Consider the following 12531-nt stretch of genomic DNA (forward strand, 5'->3'; position numbering starts at 1 on the left):
CCCTTCGGAGCATGGGTCCCTGTGTGACTGTGCTGGTTGGATGCCCATTAAGTTGATTCTGGACATGTGAGGAAAACCTCTAGACCTCATTAAATAACATCAGTTTGGGTACTGAAGCTGAAACAAAGGAAGAAAAACACACTTCATATGCATATTAAACTAGAGCACCCAGATCCACAGGCCGAGAACACTATTCACATCTCACATATTCACCACCTGAGGCCAAGCTGAAGAGCAGATGTCATCACTCCCTTCATCCCAGACTGCAGAATGGACCAGAAGCTGTGGCATGGATGGATGAATTGGAATTTGAATTCTGAGCATTAATTTGGGCTTTATTTCAAAGTTAACACTTTAGCCATCCAAGGGGTATTTCATGAAGAAAAACAGAACAATATCAGAGCATCAAAGAGGAGGAAACACTACTAGTTTCTTTTCCCCCCAAAACTTAAACTTTCGTGGTTTAGTGGTTCAACACTAGCTTCACTTCCCAGAGGCTTATATAAAGAACTTTCTGTTGGCGTTAGCACCAAACAAGGCCATTCGTATTTCTGGCATCTTTTCCTTCGCTGAGAGATCCAGTCGGCTTTCCAAGGTATTTGAAACCTTTATTCTCTGATTGCCACTGTAGACCTCCACACCTCCAGCTGCATTCACAGCCAGGTATGCCTCTTGATCAATCTGGACCTCCACATGTTTTTGGGAAATTGTCATGTATTCGGGGATGGCTTTTTGCACAGCAGCCTCCACCAGGAGGAGGTCCTGTGGCCGGCAGCGCACAATCATCACAGGTTCCAGCAGTCGGAGCAGACCCTGGAGCACCAGTTTATCCAGAAGCCCCTGGTAGACCTCTGGGTTCTCCACAATCCGGCTGAGTCTCAGCTTCGCCTCACTGAGCAAATCCGAGATGAGGTCATCTCGGGCTCTCAGGACTTTCAGCCTTGCCTGATTCCTCATGGTGGACATCTGGATTTTCTTCTGCTGCTCTATCTGCTTCTCCTTTTTCTCATAATACTCCATAATCTTCAGTCGTTGGGTTTGCACAAGGCGTCCTTTCTCAATGTTAAACTCTTCCTCAGCCTTGGCATCGATTTCCTCTGCTTTCTCATTGGCTTCCTGCTCAATGAAAGCCATCATGTGCTTAATCTGCTTTTTCACATCGACATCACTCAGGGCCATGGCTGCTCTCAGAGGCGATGGCAGAGAGGGAGCTGGCACACTGGCTCCTTTAACTTAGGACAATTTCAGGAGTGTCTCTGGAATTCCACTTTCTCAGCTATACCAGTGAACAAGAGGATGAAAGAGAAAGTCAGAGGCTTTAGAGGAGGATTGCAGAGACTGTATATATACCCCTCACTTCACAGATGAGGAAACTGAGGTTCAGAGAGGGAACACAATTTATCCAAGTTTATACTCTAGAAGAACAGAGACTTGAACCTAGGCCTCCAGAATTCCATCCCTGCTACACTCACTATCATTGTCATCAAATAATAATGAGGCAGTTAGGGCAGACCTAGTCCAGAAGCTCTCTACGGAGCAGTGGCCTGAGACTCAGATAGCAAGCCAACAGAATGGAAATACCAAATTAATACATAAATGGAAAGCATATCCACATTTTGGGGTCAGAAGGGTTGGGGAAACTCTTAAGAAACTCGTGGTCAGCCAGGATTTAATCCAGAAAGGCTGCCTGGAGGTAGGAGGATTGTAAGAACCTTCAAATGATACAGAGAAAATGAATACTACTAAGCAGAAAATGGCACCTTGGAGAGATGAGATTTGCTTTGTAACCTAGCATGAGATCCATCCTAAAGAATGTTCCATGTGCACTTGAGGAGAATGTGTATTGTGCTGCCGTTGGGTGGAATGTTCTGCATATATGGCTGTAAGGTCCATTTGGTCTATAGTGTTGTTCAAGTTCTCTGTTTCTTTACTGATTTTCTGTCTGCATATTCTATCCATTATCTATTCACTTCCCAGAAGCTTATATTTAAAAACTTTATGGCTGGGCACAGTGGCTCATGCCTGTGATCCCAGCACTTTGGGAGGCCAAGGCAGGTGGATCATGAGGTCAGGAGATAGAGACCATCCTGGCCAACATGGTGAAACCCCATCTCTACTAAAATACAAAAAAAATTAGCCAGGCATGGTGGCGCGTGCCTGTAGTCCCAGCTACTCAGGAGGCTGAGGGAGGGGAACTGCCTGAACTCAGGAGGCAGAGGTTGCAGTGAGCTGAGATCATGCCACTGCACTCCAGCCTGGTGACAGAGCAAGACTCCATTTCAAAAAACAAAACAAAACAAAACAAAACAAAACTTTATATAAGTCTAGACCTCCCCACTTCCCTAGAGCTCATATAAGGGAAGGGGGAGAGATTGAAGGTGGTCTTTTTACTGGAAGTGATTTCCAAACCTGGATGTATATCTGAACCACTTGGAGGATCTTTAAGAAACATAGCTTTTAGCGTGGTGACTCACGCCTGTAATCCCAGCACTTTGGGAGGCCGAGCTGGGTGGATCACCTGAGGCCAATAGTTCAAGACCAACCTGGCCAACATGGTGAAATCCCATCTCTACTAAAAATACAAAAATTAGCTGGGCGTGGTGGTGGCTGCCTGTAATCCCGGCTACTCAGGGAGCTGAGGCAGGAGAATCACTTGAACCTGGGAGGTGGAGGTTCCAGTGAGCTGAGCTTGCGCTGTTGCAGTCCAGCCTGGGCGACAAGAGTGAGATTCTGTCTCAATAAATAAATAAATAAATAAAAAGAAAAAGAAAATATAGCTTTTAAGGCCCCAACACTATATCTACTGAATCAGAATCTCTGCCAGTAAGGTCTGGGAATCCATATCTTTGAAAGGCTCCTGGGATGTTCAACAAGCCCAAGAAAAGGATGTATGAACAAAATGAGAATATCAAAAAAGATATAGAAAATATGAAAAAGAACCAAACAAATTTTGGAGCTGAAGAATACAATAACTGAACTGAAAAAACTCACTAGAAGAGTTCAACAGGAAAAGATCAGCGAGCTTGAAGATACAACATTTGAAATTATCCAGTCAAAGGAGCAAAAAAAAAAAAAAGAATGAGAGAGAGTAAAGAAAGCCTAAGAGACTTGTGGGACACCATCAAGCAGACCAATATATGCATTATGGGAGTCTCAAAAGAAGGCTGGGAAAAAAGGATAGAAAGTTTTTAAAGAAATAATGGCCAAAAACTTCTCAAATGTGGGGAGGGAAATGTCTATCCACATTCAAGAAGTCTAACGGACTTGAACTATGATAAACCCAAAAAAGTCCTTATCAAGACACATTATAGTCAAATTGTCAAAAGTCAAAGACAGAGATAATTTTGAAAGCAGAAAGAGAAAAGAGTCTCATCACATATAAGGGAGCTTCCATAAGACTACCAGTAGATTTCTCAGTAGATATCTTGTAGTACAGGAAAGAGTAAGATGATATATTCAAAGGGCTGGAAAAAAAACCCCTGCTAATCAAGAATACTATATTTGGAAAAACTGTCCTTCGAAAATGAAAGAAAACTAAAGATTTTGCTAGATAAACAAAAGCTGAGGAAGTTCATCACCACTAGACCTACCTTACAAGATATACTAAAGGGAACCCTTCTATTTGAAACGAAAGGCCACTAGACAGCATATGAAAGTATAAAGATCACTAGTAAAGATAAAGATACTGGCAAATACAGAACACTGTAATACTGTAATGGTGGTATGTAAATCACTTTTAATTCTGGTATAGAAGTTAAAAGGTGGGGGGGGGGCGCCCAAGATGGCTGAATAGGAACAGCTCCAGCCTCCAGCTCCCAGTGTGAGTGACACAGAAGACGGGTGATTTCTGCATTTTCAACTGAGGTACTGGGTTCATCTCACTGGGGTGTGTCAGACAGTCAGTGCTAGTCAATGGGTGCAGCCCAACCAGCGAGAGCTGAAGCAGGGCGAAGCATTGCCTCACCTGGGAAGCACAACGGGGAAGGGAATTCCTTTTCCTAGCCAAGGAAAACTGAGACACACAACACCTGGAAAATCGGGTAACTCCCACCCTAATACTGTGCTTTACCAAGGGTCTTAGCAAATGGCACACCAGGAGATTATATCCCACGCCTGGCCCGGAGGGTCCCACGCCCATGGAGCCTCCCTCATTGCTATCACAGCAGTCTGAGATCTAACTGCAAGGTGGCAGCAAGGCTGGGGGAGGGGCACCTGCCATTGCTGAGGCTTAAGTAGGTAAACAAAACCACTGGGAAGCTTGAATTGGGTGGAGCCCACCACAGCTCAAGGAGGCCTGCCTGCCTCTGTAGACTCCACCTCTGGGGACAGGGCATAGCTAAACAAAAAGCAGCAGAAACCTCTTTAGATGTAAATGTCCCTGTCTGACAGCTTTGAAGAGAGCAGTGGTTCTCCCAGCACAGAGATTTAGATCTGAGAAAGGACAGACTGCCTGCTCAAGTGGGTCCCTGACCCCTGAGTAGCCTAACTGGGAGACATCCCCCACTAGGTGCAGACTGACGCCTCACACCTCACACGGCTGGGTACTCCTCTAAGACAAAGCTTCCAGAGCAAGAATCAGACAGCAGCACTTGCTGTTCAGCAATATTCTATCTTCTGAAGCCTCTGCTGCTGATACCCAGGCAAACAGGGTCTGGAGTGGACCTCAAGCAAACTCCAACAGACCTGCACCTGAGGGTCCTGACTGTTAGAAGGAAAACTAACAAAGAGAAAGGACACCCACACCAAAACCCCATCAGTAAGTCACCATCATCAAAGACCAAAGGCAGATAAAACCACAAAGATGGGGAAAAAGCAGTGCAGAAAAGCTGGAAATTCAAAAAACGAGAGCACATCTCCCCCTCCAAAGGAACCCAGCTCATTGCCAGCAACGGAACAAAGCTAGACGCAAAATGACTTTGACGAGCTGAGCGAAGAAGGCTTCAGTCGATCAAACTTCTCAGAGCTAAAGGAAGAACTACATACCCAGTGCAAAGAAACTAAAAACCTTGAAAAAAGAATGGAAGAATGGATAACAAGAATAACCAATGCAGAAAAGTCCATAAACGAACTGATAGAGATGAAAACCATGACACAAGAACTACGTGACAAATGCACAAGCTTCAGTAACCAACTCGATCAACTGGAAGAAAGAGTATCAATGACTGAAGATCAAATGAATGAAATGAAGCAAGAAGAGAAGCTTAGAGAGAAAAGAGTAAAAAGAAATGAACAAAGCCTCCAAGAAATATGGGACTATGTGAAAAGACCAAATCTACGTCTGATTGGTGTACCTGAAAGTGACAGGGAGAATGGAACCAAGTTGGAAAACACTCTGCAGGATATTATGCAGGAGAACTTCCCCAACCTAGCAAGGCAGGCCAACATTCAAATTCAGGAAATACAGAGAACACCACAAATATACTCCTCGAGAAGAGCAACTCCAAGACACATAATTGTCAGATTCACCAAAGTTGGAATGAAGGAAAAAATGTTAAGGGCAGTCAGAGAGAAAGGTCGGGTTACCCACAAAGGGAAGCCCTTCACACTAACAGCAGATCTCTCAGCAGAAACTCTACAAGCCAGAAGAGAGTGGAGGCCAATATTCAACATTCTTAAAGAAGAGAAGTTTCGGCCGGGCGCGGTGGCTCAAGCCTGTAATCCCAGCACTTTGGGAGGCCGAGGCGGGTGGATCACGAGGTCAGGAGATCGAGACCATCCTGGCTAACATGGTGAAACCCCGTCTCTACTAAAAATACAAAAAACTAGCCGGGCGTGGTGGTGGGCGCCTGTAGTCCCAGCTACTCGGAGGCTGAGGCAGGAGAATGGCGTGAACCCGGGAGGCGGAGCTTGCAGTGAGCTGAGATCGCGCCACTGCACTCCAGCCTGGGTGACACAGCGCGAGACTCCATCTCAAAAAAAAAAAAAAAAAAGAAGAGAAGTTTCAACCCAGAATAGCATATCCAGCCAAACTAAGTTTCATAAGTGAAGGAGAAATAAAATTCTTTACAGACAAGCAAATGCTGAGAGATTTTGTCACCAACAGGCCTGCCCTACAAGAGATCCTGAAGGAAGCACGGAAAGGAACAACCGGTACCAGCCATTGGGAAAATATGCCAAAATGGAAAGGAACAACTGGTACCAGCCATTGCAAACATATGCCAAAATGTAAAGACCATCAATGCTAGGAAGAAACTGCACCAACTAACAAGCAAAACAACAAGCTAATATCATAATGACAGGATCAAATTCACACATAACAATATTAACCTTAAATGTAAATGTACTAAATGGTCCAATTAAAAGACAAAGACTGACAAACTGGATAAACAGTCAAGACCCATCAGTTTGCTGTATTCAGGAGACCCATCTCACGTGCAGAGACACACATAGGCTCAAAATAAAGGGATGGAGGAAGATCTACCAAGCAAATGGAAAACAAAAAAAGGCAGGGGTTGCAATCCTAGTCTCTGATAAAACAGACTTTAAACCAACAAAGATCAAAAGAGACAAAGAAGGCCATTACATAATGGTAAAGGGATCAATTCAACAAGAAGAGCTAACTATCCTAAATATATATGCACCCAATACAGGAGCACCCAGATTCATAAAGCAAGTCCTTAGAGACTTACAAAGAGACTTAGACTCCCACACAATAATAATGGGAAACTTTAACACTCCACTGTCAACATTAGAAAGAACAATGAGACAGAAAGTTAACAAGGATATCCAGGAATTGAACTCAACTCTGTACCAAGTGGACCTATTAGACATCTACAGAACTCTCCACCTCAAATCAACAGAATATACATTATTCTCAGCACCACATCACACTTATTCCAAAATTGACCACATAGTTGGAAGTAAAGCACTCCTCAGCAAATGTAAAAGAACAGAAATTATAACAAACTGTCTCTCAGACTACAGTGCAATCAAACTAGAACTCAGGACTAAGAAACTCAGTCAAAACCACTCAACTACATGGAAACTGAACAACCTGCTCCTGAATGACTACTGGGTACGTAACAAAATGAAGGCAGAAATAAAGATGTTCTTTGAAACCAATGAGAACAAAGATACAACATACCAGAATCTCTGGGACACATTTAAAGCAGCATGTAGAGGGAAATTTATAGCACTAAATGCCCACAAGAGAAAGCAGGAAAGATCTAAAATTGACACCTTAACATCACAATTAAAAGAACTAGAGAAGCAAGAGCAAACACATTCAAAAGCTGGCAGAAGGCAAGAAATAACTAAGATCAGAGCAGATCTGAAGGAGATAGACACATAAAAAACCCTTCAAAAAATTAATGAATCCAGGAGCTGGTTTTTTTAAAAGATCAACAAAATTGATAGACTGCTAGCAAGACTAATAAAGAAGAAAAGAGAGAAGAATCAAATAGACGCAATAAAAAATGATAAAGGGAATATCACCACTGACCCCACAGAAATACAAACTACCATCAGAGAAAACTATAAACACCTCGACGCAAATAAACTAGAAAACCTAGAAGAAATGGATAAATTCCTGGACATATACACTCTCCCAAGACTAAACCAGGAAGAAGTTGAATCCCTGAATAGACCAATAGCAGGCTCTGAAATTCAGGCAATAATCAATAGCCTACCAACCAAAAAAAGCCCAGGACCAGACAGATTCACAGTCGAATTCTACCAGAGGTACAAGAAGGAGCTGGTACCATTCCTTCTGAAACTATTCCAATCAATAGAAAAAGAGGGAATCCTCCCTAACTCATTTTATGAGGCCAACATCATCCCGATACCAAAGCCTGGCAGAGACACAACAAAAAAAGAGAATTTTAGACCAACATCCCTGATGAACATTGATGCAAAAATCCTCAATAAAATACTGGCAAACCAAATCCAGCAGAACATCAAAAAGCTTATCCACCATGATCAAGTGGGCTTCATCCCTGGGATGCAAGGCTGGTTCAACATATACAAATCAATAAACGTAATCCAGCATATAAACAGAACCAAAGACAAAAACGACATGATTATATCAATAGATCCAGAAAAGGCCGTTGACAAAATTCAACAGCTCTTCATGCTAAAAACTCTCAGTAAATTCGGTATTGATGGAACGTATCTCAAAATAATAAGAGCTATTTATGACAAACCCACAGCCAACATCATACTGAATGGGAAAAAACTAGAAGCAGTCCCTTTGAAAACTGGCACAAGACAGGGATGCCCTCTCTCACCACTCCTATTCAACATAGATAGTGTTGGAAGTTCTGGCTAGGGCGTATTCAGTTAGGAAAAGAAGAAGTCAAATTGTCCCTATTTGCAGATGACATGATTGTATATTTAGAAAACCCCATCATCTCAGCCCAAAATCTCCTTGAGCTGATAAGCAACTTCAGCAAAGTCTCAGGATACAAAATCAATGTGCAAAAATCACAAGCATTCTTATACACCAATAACAGACAGAGAGCCAAATCATGAGTGAACTCCCATTCACAATTGCTTCAAAGATAATAAAATACCTAGGAATCCAACTTACAAGGGATGAGAAGGACCTCTTCAAGGAGAACTACAAACCACTGCTCAGTGAAACAAAAGAGGACACAAACAAATGGAAGAACATACCATGCTCATGGATAGGAAGAATCTATATTGTGAAAATGGCCATACTGCCCAAGGTAATTTATAGATTCAATGCCATCCCCATCAAGCTACCAATGACTTTCTTCACAGAATTGGAAAAAAATACTTTAAAGTTCATATGGAACCAAAAAAGAGCCTGCATTGCCAAGACAATACTAAGCCAAAAGAACAAAGCTGGAGGCATCACGCTACCTGACTTCAAACTATATTACAAGGCTATAGTAACCAAAACAGCATGGTACTGGTACCAAAACAGAGATATAGACCAATGGAACAGCACAGAGCCCTCAGAAATAATACCACACATCTACAACCATCTGATCTTTGACAAACCTGACAAAAACAAGAAATGGGGAAAGGATTCCCTATTTAATAAATGGTACTGGGAAAATTGGCTAGCCATAAGTAGCAAGCTGAAACTGGATCTTTTCCTTACTCCTCATACGAAAATTAATTCAAGATGGATTAAAGACTTAAATGTTAGACCTAAAACCATAAAAACCCTAGAAGAAAACCTAGGTAATACCATTCAGGACATAGGCATGGGCAAGGACTTCATGTCTAAAACACCAAAAGCAATGGCAACAAAAGCCAAAATTGAAAAATGGGATCTAATTAAACTAAAGAACTTCTGCACAGCAAAAGAAACTACCATCAGAGTGAACAGGCAACCTACAGAATGGGAGAAAAATTTTGCAATCTACTCATCTGACAAAGGGCTAATATCCAGAACCTACAAAGAACTCAAACAAATTTACAAGAAAAAAACAACCCCATCAAAAATTGGGCAAAGGATATGACCAGACACTTCTCAAAAGAAGACATTTATACAGCCAACAGGCACATGAAAAAATGCTCATCATCACTCACCATCAGAGAAATGCAAATCAAAACCACAATGAGATACCATCTCACACCAGTTAGAATGGCAATCATTAAAAAGTCAGGAAACAACAGGTGCTGGAGAGGATGTGGAGAAATAGGAACACTTTTACCCTGTTGGTTGGACTGTAAACTAGTTCAACCATTGTGCAAAACAGTGTGGCGATTCCTCGAGGATCTAGAACTAGAAATACCATTTGACCCAGCCATCCCATTACTGGGTATATACCAAAGGATTATAAATCATGCTGCTGTAAGGACACATGCACACGTATGTTTATTGTGGCACTATTCACAATAGCAAAGACTTGGAATCAACCCAAATGTCCATCAGTGACAGACTGGATTAAGAAAATGTGGCACATATACACCATGGAATACTATGCAGCCATAAAAAGGATGAGTTCGTGTCCTTTGTAGGGACATGGATGTAGCTGGAAACCATCATTCTCAGCAAACTATCGCAAGAAAACCAAACACCGATGTTCTCACTCATAGGTGGGAACTGAACAATGAGATCACTTGGACACAGGAAGGGGAACATCACACACCGGGGCCTATTGTGGGGAAGGGGGAGGAGGGAGGGATAGCATTAGGAGATATACCTAATGTAAATGACAAGTTAATGGGTGCAGCACACCAACATGGCACCTGTATACATATGTAACAAACCTGCATATTGTGCACATGTACTCTAGAACTTAAAGTATAATAATAAAAAAAAAAAGAACGCTGTTTTCTTAGCTTGAGCTAAAGCTGTATCAAACAGCTATTCATAATTAATTTTTTTGTAAAATAGATATAGGCCTTTCATGTGACTCATATTAAATGTAAAATGCTCTTATTAGATAGCTATAGCACTGGCAATAGTTACCATTCATAAAAATAAAATTTTAAAAAGGCAAAATTAATTAATTAATACTTTTTTGTTAAAAAAAGTTAAAAGGCAAAACTATAAAAAGTAACTATAACTATAAAAATTTGTTAATGGATACATAATATAAAAAGATGTAATTTGTGATATCAATAACAATGTTGGGGGGTAAAAAAAGAGTTTTTGCTTGTGATTGAAGTTAATTCATCAGCTTAAAATAGACGGTTAAAATTATAACATGTTTCATGTTAGCCCACAGCTACCATAAAGAAAATACTTATGGAGGTTACACAAAATAAAATGTGAAAAGAATTGAAGCATGTTGCCACCGGGGGTTGGGGGCAGGTGTGGGAGAGTCAAACACAAGGAAGATAGCAAGAGAGGAAAAGAGAGTCAAAAAGCCATGAGACAAAAAAACAGTTAACAAATGGCAACAGTCTTTCTCTATCAGTAATTACTTTAAATATAAATGGATTAAATGTTCCAATCAAAAGATATAGAGTGGTTGAATGGATTAACAAAATAAGAGCTTACTATTTGCTGTCTACACGAGACTAATTTTAGAAATTAAGGACACACAGACCGGGCGTGGTGGCTCACGCCTGTAATCCCAGCACTTTGGGAGGCCAAGGTGGGCAGATCATGAGGTCAGGAGATTGAGACCATCCTGACTAACACTAAAAATACAGAAAAATTAGCCAGGCATGGTGGTGGGCACCTGTAGTCCCAGCTATTCAGGAGGCTGAGGCAGGAGAATGGTGTGAACCGGGGAGGCAGAGCTTGCAGTGAGCCAAGATCGTGCCACTGCACTCCAGCCTGGGTGACAGAGTGAGACTCCATCTCAAGAAAAAAAAAAGAAATTAAGGACACATACAGGCTGAAGGTGAAAGACGGAAAAATATATTCCATGCAAAAGTAACAAGAGAGGGCAGGGGTGGCCATACTTATGTCAGACAAAATAGACTTTAAGTCAAGAACTGTCATAAGAGACAAAGACATTATATAATGATAAAAGGGTCAATTCACCTGGAGGATAGAACATTTATATATGTATCCAACATCGGAGCACGCAAATATATGAAGCAAGCATTGCCAGAACCAAAGGAAGAAATAGACAGCAATACAATAATAGTAGGAGATTTCAATACCCTACTGTCAAAATGGAGAGAATATCCAGACAGAAAATCAGTAAAGAAACAGAGAACTTGAACAACACCACAGACCAAATGGACCTTAAAGACATATATGCAGAGCATTCCACCCAACAGAAGCACAATACACATTCTTCTCAAGTGCACATGGAACAGTCTTTAGGACAGATCACATGTTAGGTTATAAAACAAATCTCAATAAATTTAAGAAGATTGAAATCACACCAGGTATCTTTTCCAACTGTATGGAATGAAACTGGAAATCAATAGCCAAAGGAAAATTAGAAAACTCACACATATGTGGAAATCAAACAACACATTTTTGAACAACCAAGGGTTAAAGAATAAGTCAGACCATGTGCAGTGGCTCATGCCTATAATCCCAACACTTTGGGAGGCTGAGGCAGGAATCGCTTGAACCTGGGAGTGCGAGGCTGTAATAAGCTAATGAAGTGCCACTGCACTCCAGTCTGGGCAACAGAATGAGACCCTGTCTCTAAAAACAATTTTTTAAAAAGAATAAGTCAAAAAGAAAACTAGAAGATATCTTGAGAACAAATGAAAATGAAAATACAACATACCAAAGCTTATGAGATGCAGCAAAAGCAATTCTAAGAGGAATGTTTATAGTAGTAACATCTATATTAAAAAAAAAAAAAAACTCTCAAATAAGTTACCTAACTTCACATCTCAAGGAACTAGAATACTTGTTTACTGAAAACTATAAAACATTGCTTAAAGAAGTTAAAAACACAAATAAATGGAAAGACATCCCATGTTCATATGTTGGAAGAATTAATATTGTTAAAATGTCCATACTAATGAAATGATCTACAGATTCTGTGCAATCCCCATCAAAATCCTGATGGTATTTTTTGCAGAAATAGGGTGGGAGAATTCTAAAATTCATATGGAATCACAAAGGACCCCAAATAGCCAAAAACAATCTTGAGAAAGAACAACAAAGCTAGAGGTCTCACACTTCCTGACTTC

General features: G+C 41.1%; 1 protein-coding gene across 13 annotated transcripts in view; it reads right to left on the bottom strand.

Moving 5' to 3' along the window:
• Window positions 1–314: 314 nt before the first annotated feature.
• ATP6V1E2 (ATPase H+ transporting V1 subunit E2) overlaps window positions 315–12531 on the bottom strand; it is a 39029-nt gene continuing 26812 nt past the window's right edge. For all 13 annotated transcript variants that reach the window (XM_031655534.1, XM_031655536.1, XM_031655533.1 and 10 more), the window contains one exon: window positions 315–1276. In XM_031655534.1, coding sequence (XP_031511394.1) covers window positions 499–1179 — 681 coding nt within the window. In that variant the 5' untranslated portion in view covers window positions 1180–1276 and the 3' untranslated portion in view covers window positions 315–498. The remainder of the gene's footprint in view (window positions 1277–12531) is intronic.

This window comes from Papio anubis, chromosome 14, assembly GCF_008728515.1.
Source record: "Papio anubis isolate 15944 chromosome 14, Panubis1.0, whole genome shotgun sequence".
Classification (NCBI taxonomy): domain Eukaryota; kingdom Metazoa; phylum Chordata; class Mammalia; order Primates; family Cercopithecidae; genus Papio; species Papio anubis.